This window comes from Phaseolus vulgaris, chromosome 4 (assembly GCF_000499845.2).
Source record: "Phaseolus vulgaris cultivar G19833 chromosome 4, P. vulgaris v2.0, whole genome shotgun sequence".
Lineage (NCBI taxonomy): Eukaryota > Viridiplantae > Streptophyta > Magnoliopsida > Fabales > Fabaceae > Phaseolus > Phaseolus vulgaris.
In genome coordinates, this window is record NC_023756.2 from 41,060,076 (window position 1) to 41,080,799 (window position 20,724).

The 20,724-nt window shown below is 32.9% G+C and overlaps 4 protein-coding genes across 5 annotated transcripts; all 4 read left to right on the forward strand.

The window, feature by feature from the left end:
* The first annotated feature begins 1,379 nt into the window (after positions 1 to 1,379).
* LOC137837670 (homeobox-leucine zipper protein ANTHOCYANINLESS 2-like) lies at positions 1,380 to 6,159 on the forward strand. Of its 2 annotated transcripts, XM_068646765.1 has the most exons (10): positions 1,380 to 1,525; positions 1,756 to 1,849; positions 2,850 to 3,073; positions 3,179 to 3,296; positions 3,387 to 4,082; positions 4,235 to 4,336; positions 4,408 to 4,620; positions 4,697 to 4,871; positions 4,962 to 5,323; positions 5,481 to 6,159. In XM_068646765.1, the coding sequence occupies exons 3-10, from the start codon at positions 2,859 to 2,861 to the stop codon at positions 5,829 to 5,831; spliced, it is 2,232 nt and encodes a 743-aa protein (XP_068502866.1). In that variant the 5' UTR covers positions 1,380 to 1,525; positions 1,756 to 1,849; positions 2,850 to 2,858; the 3' UTR covers positions 5,832 to 6,159. The 2 variants fall into 2 exon arrangements, with proteins under 2 accessions (XP_068502866.1, XP_068502867.1); XM_068646766.1 differs by lacking the exons at positions 1,380 to 1,525; positions 1,756 to 1,849 and adding an exon at positions 2,447 to 2,562.
* A 2,572-nt stretch (positions 6,160 to 8,731) lies between these two features.
* On the forward strand, positions 8,732 to 11,331 carry LOC137837671 (1-aminocyclopropane-1-carboxylate oxidase homolog 1-like). Its single transcript, XM_068646767.1, has 3 exons — positions 8,732 to 9,569; positions 9,711 to 10,032; positions 10,624 to 11,331. The coding sequence occupies exons 1-3, from the start codon at positions 8,947 to 8,949 to the stop codon at positions 10,879 to 10,881; spliced, it is 1,203 nt and encodes a 400-aa protein (XP_068502868.1). The 5' UTR covers positions 8,732 to 8,946; the 3' UTR covers positions 10,882 to 11,331.
* A 1,548-nt stretch (positions 11,332 to 12,879) lies between these two features.
* Positions 12,880 to 15,222, forward strand: LOC137837672 (1-aminocyclopropane-1-carboxylate oxidase homolog 1-like). Its single transcript, XM_068646768.1, has 3 exons — positions 12,880 to 13,728; positions 14,067 to 14,388; positions 14,696 to 15,222. Exons 1-3 carry the CDS (start codon positions 13,190 to 13,192, stop codon positions 14,957 to 14,959), a joined length of 1,125 nt encoding a protein of 374 aa, XP_068502869.1. The 5' UTR covers positions 12,880 to 13,189; the 3' UTR covers positions 14,960 to 15,222.
* A 1,094-nt stretch (positions 15,223 to 16,316) lies between these two features.
* Positions 16,317 to 20,003, forward strand: LOC137837673 (1-aminocyclopropane-1-carboxylate oxidase homolog 12-like). The gene is made up of 3 exons (XM_068646769.1): positions 16,317 to 18,623; positions 18,785 to 19,106; positions 19,600 to 20,003. Exons 1-3 carry the CDS (start codon positions 18,082 to 18,084, stop codon positions 19,855 to 19,857), a joined length of 1,122 nt encoding a protein of 373 aa, XP_068502870.1. The 5' UTR covers positions 16,317 to 18,081; the 3' UTR covers positions 19,858 to 20,003.
* The last annotated feature ends 721 nt before the right edge of the window (positions 20,004 to 20,724 follow it).

Genomic DNA, 20,724 nt, shown 5'->3' on the forward strand with positions numbered 1-20,724 from the left:
GAAGAGGAAGACATTATTCAAATTTGGTAGAGTACAAAAGGTAATACATATATTTTTTTGTGTATTCTTTTTATTGTTTGATATTTGAAATGAAAATGTGTTACTTTTGTTTATTATTATTGAAAATAATGATACATATATGTAAATATAAAAGAGTACTAAAAGATAATTGAAAATTTCATTCTAAAAAATAAAATAAAATAATGAAGTGTTTTGAAATGCATGGTAGAACAATTTATTAGTGATGTAATATTAGTTTGAAATTTTTGTCAAAATTCAGACTTTTTTTTTTGTTATTTTATTTAATATTTAGGAAGTATACATTTTATCAATCCTTGAAACTTTCTTTGTCAATTCTTAATAGGAAAAATTGGAGAAAGATGGGGATTTTATTTTTAAGTTTCTTTTAAGAAATATTCTTACTCATAATCAAGAAAAGAAAACATGAAAACTTTTTTTTTGTGAATAAATCATTAACAATGGAAGTAAGAGAACAATACAGATTTAATTGAAACTTTTTGAATTATTAGAAAAGAGATTGCCTAATCCTCTTGTAAAACCATAAGAGGCATGAATTCTAAGCCAACATCAAACACAATCCTTCATTTAATAATTAATTTTATTTCTTGACAATATTAAATGCTAAACATTTTATATTATTATTTAACTATATTATATTAAATATATTGTTAAAAAGTCTTAAATGTGTAAACATTTAATAAGTAATTTTTTAATGATTTATAAACATAATAGTAAATGGTATTACATAAAAGTATTATGCTAGTATTAAGAGAAAATTGAATGAAAAGAAATTAAAAAAGTAGGAGGGGTAGTCTTATCATAAATATTCCATTATGTTAAGAGGTGGTAGACCGTTTAAGAAAGTTTTCATTTTTTACCTTAGAAAAGAGTGCAAAAAATATTTGAAACATAAAAGAGGGGATTTTGTGATTTTCTTTCTTTATCCATCTAGCCCTCAAATATAGTATAAAACAATATTCAAATTTGCACTTGCATGAAAATAAGGAATTATTTTTTATTTTCTTATTTTCTTTTTATAAAGTTATTTTTTTATAATTGAATATTTTGATTTTATCAATTATAGACTCGTGGCACACATGTTTTTCAACACGAACCCACTGTTTTGAATGACCATATTGCCCCATGGGGCTGTTGCGGTATTGCATGCATTACACTGTTGCTGTGGAAAGACAAGGTAATACAGAAATCAGTAGTGTCGAATCACAGACTTCCACGTGTCCTTGGTTTCACACGCTAAAGAAAGAGCAAAACAAACATAAGAAACTGTTGTTTTGTGTGTCAGTGGGGCCCACACGGCTCTTAGATGTTATATATTTTGTCAAATGTCTGAAGAGTTTATAGAGAGAGAGAACAGAGAAAAAGAGTGTCAGATTTAAGAAGATTTTTTTCAGAGAAAAACTCTGCATGCAATTCAGTGAAGAAAGAGAGGATCAAAACATTGGATTTCAAAATGGGAATTGGGTTTTGAGTTTTGATCCAAAAGGTTATTTTTTTAATTAATTTCTTTAAGAGAATTACATATGTTTGAGAAACACAAATTACTAACTTTTCTTCTTCCTGAGTCCATGTATGTCAACTCTGTCACTGTCTATTCACTTGTTGTTAGTGTTGAATAAAAAATATTTTCTTTCATTTATTCATTTTTACATATGTGTTAATGTCATTGTAATAATAACATATCATCTAATATGTTTTCTCTATTCTTTTCCACAGATCCTAGTGAGAAAAAGAGTTGAAGGTTCTGAAGGTTATTACAAAAGAAAAATAAAATTTACTATCATTTTGTTTGAGACTGCTCAGTTAAAAGGTATAATTTTGACTTTGTACCCATGTTTATTTCTTTATAGTTGATGTTTTTTTTTGCTTTTCTTTGGTTCTTCCAAACTTTTATTAGTGAACGGGGTTGTTTTGCTTTGATTTGACACCATGCATTTGAAAAGTAATCACTTTGTGAATCTTGAATTTGTTTTTGTCTTTTCGGTAGAAAGTTTATCACTTTGTTGTGTTTGCATCGACTTTGGTGTTTAGACCCTTTTGGGTTTTGGAAAAGAAATAGTATTAACAAGGGATTTTGGCATGTCACTTCTGAGGCACATCAAAGAAAAACAATTAAGAGCATTTATTTGTGCTCGTGACTTTTTATTTTTCTATTTTGGTGGGTTATGAAAATTGAATTGTTATTTTGCTACTGGCATAAGTTAATTCTATAGAGAGGAATGGATTAAAAGTCATGCATGAAGCATTAGAAGGGAACACCTTTTTACTTTTTACTTTTCTGCATGTCTGCAATTTTTAACCCAAACAAATTTAATGTTGTTGTGAACATTTGTCTCACTTTTAGTTTATGTCAAAAATAGATTGAAAATCCAGAAGTGAAAAGATGTTTTGATAAAACTGATAGACACAATTCTAGAATAGAGCCTAGAGAACTCGATGGTTGAAGGATGAAATGAAGAATATATAGAGAGTACTTGCAAAGAGTAAATGATCCATGACCTTTTACAGGGTTTGAGATTGAAGGTTTGTTTAGAAACAAACTACAATGTGAATTGTGGTTGATGGTTGGTAAGAGTGATAGTTTTTGATAGAGTTAGTTGATGAACAGTTTTTTGTTGTCGATTCACTTCTTTCTTTCTTCATGTATTAACATTTTAAAGAAAAACTCCTTAATCTTGTATTTATCTACTATGATTCATCTCCCATTTGGTTTAGAAACCCTCTATGCATCTTGTTTTGTTATTTATGCTGTATGGATTATGATTTTGATTTGTACATTTTATAACTCATTGTTGTTGTTACCACTGCAGTGAGGGAAAATGGAAGGTCGTAGTGAAATGGGGCTAATTGGAGAGAGTTTTGATACGAGTAATTTGCTGGGGAGGCTTAGGGATGATGACTATGAAAGTCGGTCAGAAAGTGATAATTTTGATGGTGGATCTGGTGATGATCAAGATGTTGGCGATGATCAACCACAAAGAAAGAAGAAGAAATACCATAGACACACTCCTCAACAAATCCAGGATCTTGAAGCGTATGACTTTATACAATTATGAAATCATTTGTTTCTTGTTTCAAATGTGATTTATCTGCTAGGGGTGATTTTTATTTTTTCTTTGTTTTTGATGTTTTGTTTTAGATTCTTTAAGGAGTGTCCTCATCCTGATGAGAAGCAAAGAACTGATCTCAGTAAGAGGCTTGGCTTGGAGAATAAGCAAGTGAAGTTCTGGTTTCAGAATCGACGAACCCAAATGAAAGTAAGTTAAATTGATTTGATTTAGCAGAGAATGGTATTTGTTTATGTCACTTAAAATGTTATACTGAGTGAATTGGTTTTGATGAATCAGACACAATTGGAAAGGCACGAGAACATGGTTCTTAAGCAGGAGAATGACAAGCTCAGAGCTGAGAATGGTGTGATGAAGGAAGCTTTGGCTAATCCTATATGTAACAACTGTGGTGGTCCAGCCATTCCTGGTCAAATTTCATTGGAGGAGCACCAGACAAGAATTGAAAACGCTCGTCTGAAGGATGAACTGAACCGAATATGTACATTAGCAAACAAGTTCTTGGGCAGGTCCCTCTCATCACTGGCCACTCCTATGTCTCTGCCACCCACAAATGCTGGTCTTGAACTTGCCATTGGAAGAAATGGAATTGGTGGTTCAAGCAATTTTGGCATGCCCTTGCCAATTGGGTTTGAGGTTGGTGATGGAGGTTTAGGCTCCTCACCTGCAATGCAAAGTATGGCTGCTAGAGTACCAGTGGGAATGATGGGAAACGAAATCCATCTCGAAAGATCTATGCTTATAGATATTGCAATAAATGCTATGGATGAATTAGTTAAGATGGCTCGACAAGATAACCCTCTTTGGATTAAGAGTTCTGATGGTAGGAACGAAGTACTAAACTGTGAGGAATACGCAGGAATATTTCCTACCTTTGTTGGAACAAAACCTGCTGGCTATGTAACTGAAGCTACAAGGGCTACTGGAGTTGTATTAGCCAGCAGTTTAGGCCTTGTGGAAACATTCATGGACGTGGTATGATACCTAATTTCTTAGTGTCATGTATATTTACTTTCTAGATTGTAAAGTATGCCATAATTCAAAGAAACTATTTAGCAGAAAAATTTGATATATTGATAAATTTTGACTGAATATCATGATTTTTTGGACTTGAATTATTTGAACAGGATCGGTGGTCAGAGATGTTTTCATCTATGGTGGCTAGTGCTTGCACTTTGGATGTGTTATCTAGTGGCACAAATGGAACGAGAAATGGAGCTTTGCAAGTGGTATGTTTCTATGTTGTGTTTGATGTTTGGTACCTTTGGCTCAATCAAACTAATTTGGGAATGTTTTTCAGATGTTAGCTGAATTTCAACTGCTTTCCCCACTGGTCCCTACTCGTCAATTGAGTTTCCTCAGGTTCTGCAAGCAACATGCTGAAGGTGTATGGGTTGTGGTTGATGTTTCTGTTGATATCATTCGTAATGCTGCCAATTCACATCCATTAATGAGTTGTAAGAGGCTTCCTTCTGGTTGTATCATTCAGGACATGACCAATGGTTTGTCCAAGGTAAGTGTTTCATATTGCATTAAATTTATAGTATTTTGTACTAGATTGTTGCTTAAGGTAAATTACACTGTTGTAGATTACATGGGTTGAACATTCTCAGTATGATGAGGGTGTGATCCACCAACTTTGTCGTCCATTGGTTAGCTCTGGCATTGGCTTTGGTGCTCAGAGATGGATTGCATCTCTCCTAAGACAGTGTGACTGCTTGGCAATCCTCATGTCCCCTCCTGCTCCATCTGATGACCCTATAGGTATGGATATTGTCACTGCCTTAAAGATAACTTTCTCACTTTGACTCATTTTTCATCAAGTTCCAATTTAATGGATATCCTTTATATCAGTCCTTAGCCAATCCAATAGGAGAAGCATCATGAAGCTGGCACAACGCATGACTGAGTGCTTCTGCTCAGGGATTTGTGCTTCATCTGCACGCAAGTGGGATGTTCTTCACATTGGTAGTCTGGCAGATGACATGAAAATCATGGCCAGGAAAACTGTGGACGACCCAAATGAGGCTCCTGGCATTGTATTGAGTGCTTCAACTTCTGTCTGGATGCCCGTTTCCCGACAAAGGGTGTTTGACTTCTTACGTAATGAACAGTTGAGAGGGGAATGGGACATGTTGTCCAAAGGTGGTCCAATGAAGGAGATGCTCCATGTTCCCAAAGGCCAAGAACATGGAAACTGTGTTTCCATCCTTCATGTAAGTGCCTTTAACTGTTTGTTTTCTTTTTCTTGTTTGAAACCTCCAAAAAGCTTATCACTAATCCAAGCCATGCTCATTAGAAACAAGGCCATGTGTTTAAACAAAGATCATTACCACCTTTGATTTAACACTCTTGTATTTGTTTTGTTTGCAGTATGCTAATAACGAGAGTAACATGTTTTATCTGCAAGAGTCATGGACTGATGCATCTGGCTCAATGGTTGTATATTCTCCCATCAACATGCAATCTTTGAACATGATGATGAACTGTGGAGATTCATCATTTGTGGCTCTTCGTCCCTCAGGATTTGCTATTCTGCCAGACGGCCACTCCAACAACAGTGACAACAATGATGGTGGCGGTAGCTGTTTGCTAACAGTTGGATTACAAATGTTGCAGAATGACAACCAATCAGCCAAGTTCACAATGGAGTCAGTTCAAACTGTGAATTCCCTCCTTTCATGCACCATTCAAAAGGTCAAAGAAGCATTAGGTGTTTCATGATCAACAGTTTCTTATTAAGAACTTCATCACAAAAAAAAAAAACTTCCTTTTATTTTCTTCTGAAAGAAAACATAACATAGGTTCCTGGTTCCTATATTTTGGATGTATGGAATATTATTCTAGAATAGAAGAAGAATAGGTTGAGACAGAAAAGGGTTGAGTCAAGAACGAACCAATCCTGAAAACAGCAAGAACTTGCTTTGTTTTGTGGTGGTTCGGGTATTGACTCATTACCTAAGTCTTAACTTTTTCATATCCAAAAGGAAAAGGATATATCAGATACTCATGAACCCTATATTTCCATAAAAAAAATGCTCAACTTTGCAAACTTCTCTTCTTGAATCTTTTATATTGCATGTGCTGCTTTGTTACTGTGTGGTTTATATGGAACATGGTTGTTGTTCCTACTTTCTTTTTTGTTTTGTTTTTTAAAACGCGTAGTAATTGATTTAGATAACGTATTTTATGAAAAGCCTATTAAATTTTGTGAAGAACAATGTTATTTGTTATGGAACTTTTTTCACGCAAATAACAGCTGGTTGATTGAGAATTAACTTGAACAAAAGGAAGAAATATTTTGAACTTTTCTAAGAAATAATATTTTCTGTGAACATGATTGTCACAAATTTATGCATAGAATCATTGACTTGTTGCCTAAAACACATTCTTTTTGTTTCAGTATTTTTTTATAATAAAATACCATTAGAGTCTAATTCTATAAATTGTTGTTGAGTATGTTGCATTGAATAAATTAGAGATATAATAAAAATATAAAACATATATATTATTTTATGTTATAGTTTGTTTAAGCATAGAGAAAAAATGTTTTAGTTTTTGTAATGATGTTTTCAGGGTTTGTTATTTAATTTTTTGTATTGATGTTAAAGACTTATTTATTTTAAAACTGACATTATCTTATTGAGGCCAATGACATATTGTAACTGAAACAAGTTACAAGATGCTATTTAAATGATTATAAATACAATTAAATGAATGAATGTCAGTTTTTATTAGCACATTTTTAATGTATTTTCAATCCGAATTTCAATAAAATTTACATTTGAAATTCTTTTATACCAGTTACTTTACTAGACCCATAACCTCTCACGTGGGTATTGTTTGCACTAGTTTCAATTTTGACTGCTAGGATGTTATAAATAATATCCAATTTTTTAAAAATATCTAATTTTTTAAATTGGTAAAAATCATTTTTCCTTTCTTCATTAGTCTGTTGTATAAATTTTTTGTTTCATTTTATTAACATTTTATAACATCAAAATAAAATATGTATTTTAATTAGAATTCATATAGGATAGAAAAATGGCAATTAATGAAAACATGACAACTCCTTTTGGTGACTTACAGAATAGATTATTAATAATTTTAACAAAATAGATTATTGATAATTAACAAAAGGTTAAGGTGGTCCCATAAGCATATTCTCACCAAAAAGAATTATCTTCCAAAAATTTGTAAAAAGCAGAAAAATCATAATAAGGTATGGTTAACTGTGCTTTAAGGAATTTTTAATTTTTTAAAATTATTATTTTATTAATTGTACTATAAGAACATGATTGTTTGTAAATGAGATTGAGAATTTTTCATCTCATGTGTCATGTTAAATACACTTGTCAATTTTTCTGCCTCATTTATCTAGATATGATAAAAAAAAAATTGTTTATTTTGACTAAATAGTATATTGTATTTCTTTTGTGTAACAGATGCAAGTTTGACCTCAGAAGTTTGTTAAGAAAAATATATTTTTAACAAATAATTTTCAACATGTTTTTTTTATGAAACATATAAACATTGTTTTAGGTCAAATTAGAAAGAACGATAAGACGAACGTGTTCGAATGTTAAATTTATTTTCATCTTTTTTAGTTCAGAAAGGTCACATAGATGTAAGTTTTTATACCTTAAAATTCAATCACTTCATTAACATATTTTAATGTTTGTTTTGTCAAGTGAATAGGTTATATTTTAAAAAATTTTATAAAACATCTTATCTTATCTTAATGACTATTAACATATCAACTCTCCTCCTTCTATTATTACTACTTATAACAATAACTTGTAATGTGAATGAAATAAGAAGAAGATAACAATTACACAACAATTTATATTGGTTTGTTTATCTCACGAACTACATTTAATTATTATCAACCATTCAATTAAGGTGTGTAAAGTACATGTTGATTATTATTTAGGTTTATAGGAATCTTTAATTAACTCCTTAAGTATTTTTTATACAAGTCACTCTTGACTTAATCGAGTATGTTTTGAACTCGTAGTTACTCCTAGTTAATAGAGTATTCTTTACTCAAGTTAGTTTTGACTAACTTTGAATATTCTTTACATCTTGTCAGTCTTAATTAACCAAGTATTCTTTTGAATTACGATCACTCTTAATTAACCGTCAACGATAATTCTTTAGTCAAGTAACTTTTTATTAAACTAAGTATTCTTTGTTAACGACTAAAATATATCAAGTACTCCTTATTAAACTAAGTACTTTTTGTTAACGACTAAAATATAAAGATTTAGTATTTCAATGATTTATTGATCATTCGTTCTATCAACAGCAAAAGTTATTTCTAACTAATATAATATTTATGCAGAAGAAGTTTATCGAAGAAGTTTTTGAACGAGAAGAACTTTAGTAATCCAATGAAGTGGGATGAGAAAATTAAAAACTCAAATACCAGAGTTAATTGAAACAAATAAGAAAATGTTTCATCAAATAATCAAAATTGCGAGTTTAACTTCTAAGTGAATAACTATATTAAGATTATGATTTATGTTAGTAAGCCTCAATCCAACAAATTTATCAATCTTATCTTACGCTGAAGATAGTTGCTGAAATTCTTGTATAAAGATGTTTTTCTCATACATCAACATGAGAATCAATGAAATCGTGGTTCATGAGAAAAAGCCAAAAAAATCGTTTCCCATGAACCAAGCTACGGTGGTATCTACAGACACAGTGCCTTGCATGTGCCGTTTTTCTATTTGATTGCAGGACTACATGAATAAAAAACACAGATTATTAGTGTAGATAGAATCATGTGTAAGTTGAATGTACTTCAAATATTTTTTATTTGTTTACATTCAAGATGATAAGGTATCATATTTTTCTCTCCATGGCAACTGGTTTTTCTCTTCATTCTCTCCATCTAACCAAACTCCACTCTCCAAATCCAACAATGCATAATCCCAAACCGTCACCGCGCGTGTGCCACACCCACTCTCCCAACAGAATATCCGAGGTTATATCGTTCGAAGAGTCGAAAACCGGCGTCAAAGGTATTCTAGAATCAGGGGTCACAAAAGTCCCACCCATGTTCCACGTCAACCTGGACCCCACCGACACGTCACCCACCGACTCCTCCCTTGCCTTCCCGATCGTTGACCTCCGCGACATCGACACCGACTCCGCACGGCGCGTGGAGGTGGTTGACCGGGTTCAGAGCGCGTGCCACGAGTGGGGGTTCTTTCAGGTGGTGAATCATGGGATTGACGTGGAGGTTTTGGAGGAGATGCTGGATGGGATTCGCCGGTTTCATGAGCAAGACGGTGAGGAGAGGAAACGGTTTTATTGTAGAGAAAAGGAGAAGAAAGTAAGGTATTTCTCGAATGGGAAACTGCTCAGAGACATGGCTGCTCATTGGAGAGACACCATTGCATTTGTGGCGAATCCTCACCCTCCCAACGCTGCTGAAATGCCACATGTCTGCAGGTAATTCTTCTTCATCTCCAATAGTTTGTAAGGTTAGAGAAAAAAGTGTTCAAAACAAGCCTTAGTTTGTCACATGGCACTTGATCAAGGACAACCTATCAAAATTGTTTTATCTTTGATGAAATAATCTTGCATTTGTAGAGATATTGTGACTGAATATACCAAAAAAGTAAGGGGTTTGGGCATTACAATCTTTGAGCTACTGTCAGAGGCTCTTGGCCTTAAATCTTCTTACTTCAAGGAAATGGACTGTGCTGAGGCACTTTACATTTTGGGTCAGTACTATCCCCAATGCCCTGAACCTGAATTGACTATGGGCATTACAAAGCACACTGACTGTGACTTCATGACAATACTTCTGCAAGACCAGATTGGTGGCCTTCAAGTTCTTCATCAGAATCAATGGGTTGATGTTCCTCCGGTGCATGGAGCTCTTGTTATAAACATTGGAGATATTCTACAGGTAACTTCTGTAACAGTTTTTTACTCTTGATATAAAGTACTAAACAGATCACAGCACCACTGAAAATGAGTTTGTTATGTTGGTTTTTAAAAGGATTGTACTAGTTTTACTTATCATTGATTAAGATTTCTTAGAAATTTTAAAATTATGAGTAAGAGTGGTAAACAAGAAGTAAGACTAGCCAAATGTCCTTTGTTTTTAATGACTTTTAGTTGTAAAAAAAAAGTGTGTTTAAAAGAGTAAATCAAATAATGTGTTATTAGCATCCTTTTTGTCATAGTAACACCATATGCACCACAACTTTGTTCAGACCAACATATCTTCACATACCTTTGATTTATCTTTGTTCTTACTTTTCATCTGTCTTATTGTTCACGTTTGGGATGATCTATCTTTCTACCTGTGATTCAAGACCATGATGGCAACACATACTTTCAAGTTCAGAAATAAAATTTTGAAGTTGTGAGAGTGGGAGATTTATGTTAAGATGCTGCTTTCAAAAGTGATTAATCATGAAAGACAAGATACAAAACTGAACTAAAATATCTGGGACTTAAAGTTATAATCATATATTTTCTTTTCTCGGTGCAGCTTATGACAAATGACAGGTTCATCAGTGTTTACCACCGGGTCCTGTCCAAGAATATAGGCCCTCGAATTTCTGTAGCAACCTTCTTCATGAATTTTACCATATCTGAGTGCACATCGAAGCTTTATGGTCCAATAAAGGAATTGTTATCAGAAGAAAACCCTCCTGTCTACATGGACGTTACTATGAAAGAAATCTTGACAAATTATTATGCTAGAGGCCATGATGGGAACTCTTACTTGCGGCCTTTAAGGTTGTGAAAGCACGTATTGGATGGTGCCCTCATGATTCTCACTGAGATACATTTAGTCTGCATTTATCATGGTTAAGTCTTGCACACCCATTCAATATTTTGTAATTGTGACACTTGGTTTAGTTTCTTATCACTCCAGAACAGCCATTATGCCAAAGTTGCAATGAAAGATTCCAGGTCCATCGTGCACAAACTATATGAAATTGTACATTCCATTTTTGGGGTGTTTGAATGGAAGAAAAAGAGAGATAAAAGAAAATGGGTAGAAAGGAGACGAAAGAGAAAGTAGTGGTATGATAATAACCTATTGCATTCACTGTTAAGCATTGGTGTTAGTGAGATGTTAGACAAATTTCTGAATACTTGAACCGCTAAGCATTGGTACCATGGAAAATGTATATTTTGGTGACATTAACTATTTTTTTTTCAAGTCAAAGTAACTTTGAAAATCGAGATACTTATGTTATGAGTCAAAAAAATGTTAACGTAGTGGTGAGTATTTGATCAAATAATAGCTCTAGGAGGTGGTAAAGATGTAGGAATTGAAAAAACATAACTATATGTATGCAGCAACGAAGCCATTTCGGGTTCCAGATTCGCTAGCAACTCAGATAAGGGAAAATGCTAGTATCAGGATTTACCAATTTTATATTATAAGCTTCTCATCACAAAAATAATATTGTGAATTTGCCTCTCAGTAGTACTAATCTTTATCACAGTAGCAGGTTTTAATTGTTAACCCGATGAAACTTTTTCTCCTTCCCCTCATGCTTTTTCTTTGGCCCAATGAAACAGGATCTAGCTCCACATGGTCCTCTCCGATAACTAACTTTCCCTCCTTATTTTCTTCTGCATGTGTATTAACGGGTTGTTCATTTTGCTGGCATGTTACACATCTATCTTCATTCCTTACTCCATTCAACATGGTCCATCTGAGATCTATCATCGCGATCATATAGATCCCACTGATTTAAAAAGATATATTGGAAACATTTCATAGAACATGATCCAACAACAACAATAAAAGGCTTTTGTGGGCTACACACACAAATCACACGATTCATTATCTCAGTTAAAAACCAAATTGCTAGATTCAGGTGTCATCCTAAATGGGTTTGTAACCTGTGCAGTGACCTTTTACACATCTTTTGGTTTAAAAATATGTTGAGCACCACATTTTCACAAATATTCAGACTCCTCTTAACAATTTTGTCCATTGTTTTTCTTACTTTTCTTCTCTCCATTTCAAAGGAGCAAAAACTATGTAATCTACTCTCTTCAATGGTGCTTCTACTGGGTAGAAACAACCTTAATTAACTTTTTATCATCTTTCTTCCTAAGTGTCACAGTAAATATCTCCTCTACAATTATTCCACATCTTGCCTTTTCTTATGCAGACATTTATCTTAACATTATATTTTTTTAACACGATTAATGCAAAACTGAGATGAAGATGCGCTTTGTGAGAGATGGTTGAAGGTGTTGTGGTTTCAATCCAATCGGTGAAAAAAAGACTCTAGAAGACAAAAGCGCTTCTACTTTGGATCAAATGAGGGGCTGCAATATTAACATTGTAAACGAAACCAGAATGAACAGAAAAGGGACTTGATGAACCCTAAGTCTGAAGAAGCACAGAAAGAAGAAAAACTGGTATGAAGGTAAGGAGAAAAAATATTATTTACTTCAGTGAGTCTGTTGTAATTACAGGGGTACACTTATAAAAAAGGGAACATGGGCCAAAGACATGGGTCAAAGAAATAAACAAAAACTAACAACCCAAACCAAATAACTATCCACTTTATCATTTTTGTTACTATTACATTTTTTATTTTTATACTTTTAAATAAGAAGTGCACTTTAAGCTTAACTTTATAAAACCAGCTCATAAAATGAGCTTTATACTCATTTATGTACTATAAAAAGTCTTTATCTCTAGTTGATGTGAGATTTCTAAGAGTGTAATTTCTTTCTCTATTTTAATCATCCGACATTTTAATCATCCGACATGTAGTGTGTAGCGTGTATCATCATTATCATCTAAGATCAAACAAATTTTCAGCACTTTTATTAGATATTTAGAATGACAACAAACGAGCTACCAAAACAAGCATGAGCTACCAAAACAAGCATGTGCTAACAAAACCATTTTTTAGGCATCAAAATAGGGGTTCTCGAGAACGTGTCTACTCGTTCCACACTGGCGGCTATCATTGTCCTCTTCATCTAACTACTCTATCTTTCCAAGATAAAAGTAACTAGAGTTATTTCATTTATCTAGCACAGATAAAACTTGTATTTTCTGCCAGTTTCTTACTATGGCGACCACAAGCACAAATCAGTTAGAGTCGGAGAGCAGTAAGGATTCCACTTATGATAGAATAGCTGAAGTCAAAGCCTTTGAGGAAACAAAACTTGGGGTTAAAGGGCTGTTAGATTCTGGAGTCACAAAGATCCCACGCATGTTCTATCATACCAAGGTGGAAGACCACACTGAAAACACACCAAATGACTCAAAGTTTATTGTCCCCATCATAGACCTTAAAGACATAGACACAAATTCATCCCTGCGCGTTGAAGCACTTGACAAGATTAGAAGGGCATGCAAGGAGTGGGGATTTTTCCAGGTAGTGAATCATGGTATTGGTGTTGAGGTTTTGGATGAGATGATATGTGGAATCCAAAGGTTTCATGAACAAGATGGTGAGTTGAGGAAAACCTTTTACTCAAGGGATCGGAATAAGAAAGTTAGATATTTCTCCAATGGTAGCCTTTTTACAGATCCTGCTTCTAACTGGAGGGACACAATTGCCTTTTTTTCTACTCCTGATCCAGAAGAAATACCAGCAGTGTGCAGGTAATTAAGTAATACTAATTTTGACTTTATTACGCATGATTAATATCAATTGTGGATTATCTAATCAGTGATTGAGATTATATTTTTCTTTTTGAAATAGAGACTTAGTTTAGAAGAGTTGTATATAGCAACACAGCCATGGGCTTGGTTTGCAGGAAATTTTAACATCAGTTGTAATTTGTGAAGTAGGTGCTATTTTTGTAACAATCAAGAATTTTGTTTTTTCACACTTCACGTGAATTACATCAGATATAATCCAAGTCACTTGTACACTTTTAGACACTATCAAACGTGGACTTCTTTCAATTTTCTATGATGAAATAATCATGTATTTGCAGAGATATTGTGATTGAATATTCAGAGAAAGTAAAGGCATTAGGCTTATCAATCTCTGAGCTGTTCTCAGAGGCTCTTGGCCTTCCTCCTTCTTACCTTAATGAGTTAGACTATTTTGAAGGAGAATTTCATTTGTGTCACTACTATCCACCATGCCCTGAACCTGAATTAACTATGGGTACTTCAAGGCACACTGATATTAGCTTCATGACAATTCTTCTGCAAGACCAGATTGGTGGTCTTGAAATTCTTCATGAGAATCAGTGGGTTGATGTTCATCCAGTGCATGGATCTCTTGTTGTAAACATTGGGGATCTTCTGCAGGTAAGAGCTGTAAACACATGCATGTCTTTCTTGGTTTCCTTGATGTTTCCAGTGGTCTTCTTTGTATGTGTCCAAACCATTTTCACTATTTTTCTTTCATCTTTTCTTTAATTGGACTGACACTAATATCTTAACCATAACACTTCCTTTAGCATTTTGATTAGATTACCGTCTATAATTCAATTCGAATGTTTTATTTTTGAAATCTTGATGTTTCTGCCATCTATTGTTATGATTTATCACAGTTAAAATCTCTGACATAAACAACTTTGATGATTATATCTTATCAATCTTCTTGTTGATGCAGCTTATAACAAATGACATGTTAGTCAGTGTGTATCATCGGGTCTTATCAAGGCATATAGGCCCCAGAATTTCAGTAGCAACCTTCTTTTCAAGCTCATTTCCACAGAGTACATCAAAGGTTGTTGGTCCAATAAAAGAATTGTTATCAGAAAACAATCCACCAATCTATAGGGACACTACCATAGCAGATATTAAAGAGCATTATTTTAAGAAAGGCCTCGATGGAAACAGTTCCTTGGACAGCTTTAGGTTGTGCAGTGGTTGAGAATTCGATTGGAGCAACTTTGGTTCTCTAGGAGCACCTTTGGCTTTAGTGTGCATTTTATCACTGTTAACTTGTGCCTTTGACTGTGATATTTTCAGTATCTTGTGAAATTTAAATAAACAACATCAAGTTCAGAGACAGAAACAAGGTTAATTCACTCCTTAAGTATTTTGTACTTCTAGTTCCTGTATTATGATAATACAACATAAACTGCTGAGTATATTATTCTCAGATTACATATAAATTTATTTTCTTTTATGTAAGTTTTTCCTGAAAGAGTGGTCACCTTCCTACTTCAATCTCTATAGTATATATGCTATAAATGTCACTGTACTTTTTCTTCAGAAAAAATAATAATTATGCCAAACCAGGAGTAATCATCATCAAGATTTCAATTCACCAACATTCATTTACAAATGATTCTAGTTAATAGTTAAATTTGTTAACGAATTTAAACAATCTTAGGAAAATTTGAATGGAAAGAAGGAAGGATTCAATTAAATCAAGTCCATATATTTTGGTGCAAGAAAAACAAGTGTAAACCTACTTGAAAACAAGTCCATATAGATTTCTTTTTTATTTATCATCAGTGGTAACAAAAATCATATTATCCTAAAAAATTTCTAAAATTAATATGCCAATAGCAAAAAAGAAACAATATTTATGGGGTTGACACAAATTAATTGAGTTCTTATTCATCCTTATCATTTATATTATTACTTTTTTTTATTGATTTAAAATATGTAAGACACTTTTTCTTATTGATTCCACTTTAAATATTATTTTCTCTTTGTTGTTCAAGTCTTACAATTCTACAACATTTTATCTAGTGTTTTCTTTCTGGTTGATTTATTTTTCTTTAAAGAAATTGATACAATCAAAGTAACTAAGAAAATGACAAAGGACTCAAGATACAATTCACACTGTGAACAGTCATCTCAGCAATCAAGTCAAGGCCCTAACAAATATCAGACGGACCTCACTAGAAGAAGAACTTGGCATAGAACAAAACATCAAATGTTCTTTCTTCTGGTCTTCTTAAAAGACAAAAACATGTTTATAAATAATTTGGTCTCACTTTTGGGGTCCAAATAGAAAAATGGGTTAGAGTAGGTTCACATAGCATAAAATGGAGTGTACTTAACAAAATGGGTTTGTACCAAACCCACTTTTTTAAGACATGACACCTAGAATTAGGGTTTTTAACCTACCTTCTACAAGTTATTCCTAAAGGTGCGGTTCTCACTATGATCAACACCCTAGGCAACCCCTCTCCCTTTCCATTTCTACCCTTCACCCATCTTGCCCATCAAGGCACCCCTTCCTATAAATAGGGTGTCTTGCCTCATGTATTTTCACCTAGATTTTGAATATAGTAAAAAAACTTATTTGGGTCCTAAATGATTTGGGTCTTATTGATTGTGTGAGCATTTCAAGTGCCAACTCTTCCTTCACTTATCTTAGAGTTTCCCACCCTCTAAGTGGCATGATCATCTTCACCATTTTCACCATAAGCTTCCTTTATCTCAACTCTTTTTCCATCCTTCCTTACTTCATAAGCATCTCTTATCTCTTCATCTTTTCTTTTCCATTCGATCATCTTTTCCATTTTTTGTTCTTTAATTCCGCACCTCATCATCATCACACCATATATTTGTGTTTTTTCTTTGTCCTTCTGAAGTGAACCTTCACACATACTTAGTGATTTTGTTAAGTTCGTGTACAGTAGGAATCTTCTTAAGATTCTCGTCAATCTCAAAATCATAAATAAGAGCAACCAATTAAAATGTGTAATTATAAAATCAACTCACATCAGATATCCTATTTGCTTTAACTTTAATAGTGAAACTTTGAAGTTTAGTTTTCAAATATCAATTATTTTATAAAAGGAATTATATGAAAAATCACGAAGGAAACACATGTTACTTTCTTTATATCTTAAAAGTCAAAAACACTTTCTTAAAAATAAACATAAATATCATTTCCATATATTCATTTTGCATCATCGTTGATTTTCTATTTTTAATATCCACAATTCTTTTAATTAATGCATTTAAATTAGAAATCTTCATAGATTGTTATCATGAGTAAAGACAGCCCATTAAACTACTGAATAATGATTCCAGTGAGCTTAAAACATGTACTCTAAAAATAATTTAGATTAAACATTTCATTCAAGCAAATTTGGATTGCGCAAAATATTGCTTATTTTTCAACAAAGACGTGTCTTTTGTACTCTTGTATGTCTTTGATTGAACCATCTGGCCAGAATTTGCCTCTTGGAGAGTCAGCATCTTTGTTTTAAACAAGTGTAATCCATCAAATAAACATCTTATTTAGACTTCTATAGTTTTGTTAGAATCTTTGATTAAACAAGTTGGTTGTCTTAGTCAAGTGGGTGATTGAAACAGTATATATTACTATCACTAAACGTAAGCAGTAATAAATAATTCAAACGTGGTTTTCATGGATAACAAACAAATATTAACCGGTTCATGAATAATTAGAACCAAATTGTTGCCCCTTAACCAGAGGTCTTAAGATTGAAGTTTGAGGTTAGACACTTGCATGGTTTGGATCTCTTCGAGATCTCACATCGATTATAGATAAGAACATTTCATAATATATAAGTTTAACTTGTTCATGTGGGATTTCCAACATTTTATAAGGTTGGATTAGGCTTAAAGTTCACTTCTTAACATGGTATCAAAGTCATTTAGAGCATATCCTAACGAGAGTTTGTTAGACTTATCAGGTCACCCGCTATCGAGCCATCCATGAATATATAATCTCACACACAAGTTGACAAGTCTTGGTGTGAGGAGTGTGTTGCAGATCTCACATCAACTATAATACGTGGGTGCAAACATCACCTTATAAACCAATTTTTTAAGATTGAATTAAGCTTAAAATCCACCTATTCAAATAAAAATGTCTCTATTGGGAGATAGTTGTAGAGATTTGGCCTCATGTGGATTATAATATAAGAAATGCATAGTGTTTTTCAACACTACCAGCTATTCTATTGTCCTCTTTGCATTATCTTTTCAAGGGAGTATATAATGGCATTGTTACTGTCAGATTTGGTGCACAGAACTTTTATTTTGGGCTAGTTTTCCAATATGGTGGTGACAAACACCAACAACTTAGAGTCAGAGGCAAGTAACAGTTTTACTTATGATAGGGCAGCTGAAGTCAAAGCTTTTGATGATACAAAACTAGGTGTGAAAGGCCAATTAGACTCTGGCTTAACAAAGATTCCACGCATGTTCCATCATGAATTAGACATCAATGAGATCTCAAAAGGTGACTCAAAGTTGAGTGTCCCCATCATAGACCTCCAAGACATAGACACAAACTCTTCCCTACGTGCTGAAGTAGTTGACAAGGTTCGAAGTGCATGCAAGAAGTGGGGATTTTTTCAGGTGATCAATCATGGTATTGGTGTTGAGGTCTTGAATGAGATGATATGTGGAATCCGTAGGTTTCATGAACAAGATTCTGAGGTAAGGAAAACCTTTTACTCCAGAGATAGCAATAAGAAAGTCAAATACTTCTCCAATGTAAACCTTTCTAGAGGCAAGGGTGCTAACTGGAGGGACACAATTTCATTTTTTCTAACTCCTGATCCTCCCAGTCCAGAAGAAATACCAATAGTATGCAGGTAACATTACATGACATTTATTTGTGTCATCAAGAGTATATCTACTATTGATTTAACATTAAGATTATGAAAACTTTAATTAATTCAAATCAAGATTTGACTTGTTGAACCTATCAAATTTGAGCCTTTTTTCCTTAGTTACAATGATCATGTATTTGTAGAGATATTGTGATTGAATACTCAAAGAAAGTAAGGATGTTGGGGTATACAATGTTTGAGCTATTCTCAGAAGCACTTGGCCTTAATCCTTCTTATCTTAAAGAATTGGACTCTGCTGATGGACAATTTCATTTGGGTCACTACTACCCTGCCTGCCCTGAACCTGAATTAACTCTGGGAACTTCTAAGCACACTGATAGTAGCTTCATGACAATTCTTCTAGAAGATCAAATGGGTGGTCTTCAAGTTCTTCATGAGAATCAATGGGTTGATGTTCATCCAGTGCATGGATCTCTTGTTGTAAACATTGGGGATTTTCTACAGGTAAGTACTTTATAAACACATGTATGTATAATAATCACATTTCTCTATTTTCTTCTGATATTCATACTTGTGATTGTTTCCTTTGAACCAACAAAAATTGATGAAAGATATACATAATGAGAAAATTTAATGTAAATAGTGTTGTCAATCCATAACCTACAAAGTTCAACAGTAATAATGAAACCTTCATAGATATACTTTATCTCCTGTTTGTTACTTTCATCATGGCACTGTGATTTATTCATTCTCTCAGCATCATCCATTTCCCTTAATGTTGTATTGTCCATTTTTGCTTCTTAGTTTCATTTCCACAAGATCCTTGAGAGATCTAGTTTTGCATTTACTTTTACTTATAACATAATAGAAAATATTTATTCTATTCTTGAAATTTTGGTGTTGTTGCCATCTACTGTTATGGTTTTACAAAAGTAAAATCATTGACATAACACAACTTCTGGTGTTTATATTATCAATCTCCTTTTGGATGGTGCAGCTCATAACAAATGGTATGTTCATGAGTGTTTATCACCGGGTCTTGGCAAAGCATACAGGCCCCAGAATTTCAGTAGCAAGCTTCTTTATAAACACAGCACTACATGGTACATCCAAGGTTGTAGGTCCAATGAAGGAATTGTTATCAGAAGAAAACCCTCCAATCTACAGGGACACTACTGTGAAAGATGTCATGGCACATTACTTTGATGAGAAATGCCTTGATGGGAATACTCCCTTGCAGCCTTTTAGGTTGTGAAGAAAATGTTGAGAATTAGATCGGAACACTCTTGATTCCTTTGGAATTTGATTTCTGTGCTTTTCATTACCTAGTGAACTCTAAAAAAGCTGCATCAAGTTCTATTGATTTAACAAGTCAAAGACACTTTGTTTATTATGATAAAACATTAGTGTGTATAGGAAAATGAAGCTATGAAAAACGAGTAGTATGTTATGAGTTTAAAAATAAATATATATAATAAACATTACGAGAAAATTATGAAATAAAAATCAATTTTTATATATCAAAATAATTAATTGCAATAGTAACTAAATTAGAGACTATTTTAAAAATTAAAAAAAAATTGATTTCTAAATTAGTCTCTATTATTGTTAAATAGTTTCTAAATTGGTATCTAATTAACAACCAAAGTTTTTGCTACCAAATTTATAAACTAAATGATTGGTAGTTAAAACTTTGGTTGCTAATTAAATACCAATTTAAAAACTTTAACACTAATAGAAACTAATTTAGAAATAAATAAAAAAAATAGTTTTTAAAATAATCTCTAATTTAGTTACTATTGCAACTAATTATTTTAGTTGCTAAAAATTGATTTCTATTTCATTATTTTCTTGTAATGAAAGAATCAGTTTAGAATTAAATGATATAAAAAATATTAAAATAATAATTTTGAGAGTTGTAATATAGTTATATAAAAATATGGGTTGTTTTCAATACGGAATTTGTATACTATTCTTTTCGAGATTATTTGTATGTAATCCTAATGTAAGAATGGTTGGAGTTTGAACACTCTCTAACCTCAACCTTTTGTGATATGCCATAACACTCATTTTAGGAAAATTTTGATCAAACTCAAGATTCAATTTCAAGAAAATTCTAATT

What these genes read in the sequence shown, in the direction of transcription:
- LOC137837670 (XM_068646765.1), top strand. Translation starts at nt 2,859, where the DNA reads ATGGAAGGTCGTAGTGAAATGGGGCTAATTGGAGAGAGTTTTGATACG. An exon ending in CAAATCCAGGATCTTGAAGC is followed by an intron (nt 3,074 to 3,178) that starts GTATGACTTTAT and finishes GTTTTGTTTTAG; the next exon opens with ATTCTTTAAGGAGTGTCCTC. An exon ending in TCCATCTGATGACCCTATAG is followed by an intron (nt 4,872 to 4,961) that starts GTATGGATATTG and finishes CCTTTATATCAG; the next exon opens with TCCTTAGCCAATCCAATAGG.
- LOC137837671 (XM_068646767.1), top strand. Translation starts at nt 8,947, where the DNA reads ATGATAAGGTATCATATTTTTCTCTCCATGGCAACTGGTTTTTCTCTT. An exon ending in GAAATGCCACATGTCTGCAG is followed by an intron (nt 9,570 to 9,710) that starts GTAATTCTTCTT and finishes TTGCATTTGTAG; the next exon opens with AGATATTGTGACTGAATATA. An exon ending in ACATTGGAGATATTCTACAG is followed by an intron (nt 10,033 to 10,623) that starts GTAACTTCTGTA and finishes TTCTCGGTGCAG; the next exon opens with CTTATGACAAATGACAGGTT.
- LOC137837672 (XM_068646768.1), top strand. Translation starts at nt 13,190, where the DNA reads ATGGCGACCACAAGCACAAATCAGTTAGAGTCGGAGAGCAGTAAGGAT. An exon ending in GAAATACCAGCAGTGTGCAG is followed by an intron (nt 13,729 to 14,066) that starts GTAATTAAGTAA and finishes ATGTATTTGCAG; the next exon opens with AGATATTGTGATTGAATATT. An exon ending in ACATTGGGGATCTTCTGCAG is followed by an intron (nt 14,389 to 14,695) that starts GTAAGAGCTGTA and finishes TTGTTGATGCAG; the next exon opens with CTTATAACAAATGACATGTT.
- LOC137837673 (XM_068646769.1), top strand. Translation starts at nt 18,082, where the DNA reads ATGGTGGTGACAAACACCAACAACTTAGAGTCAGAGGCAAGTAACAGT. An exon ending in GAAATACCAATAGTATGCAG is followed by an intron (nt 18,624 to 18,784) that starts GTAACATTACAT and finishes ATGTATTTGTAG; the next exon opens with AGATATTGTGATTGAATACT. An exon ending in ACATTGGGGATTTTCTACAG is followed by an intron (nt 19,107 to 19,599) that starts GTAAGTACTTTA and finishes TGGATGGTGCAG; the next exon opens with CTCATAACAAATGGTATGTT.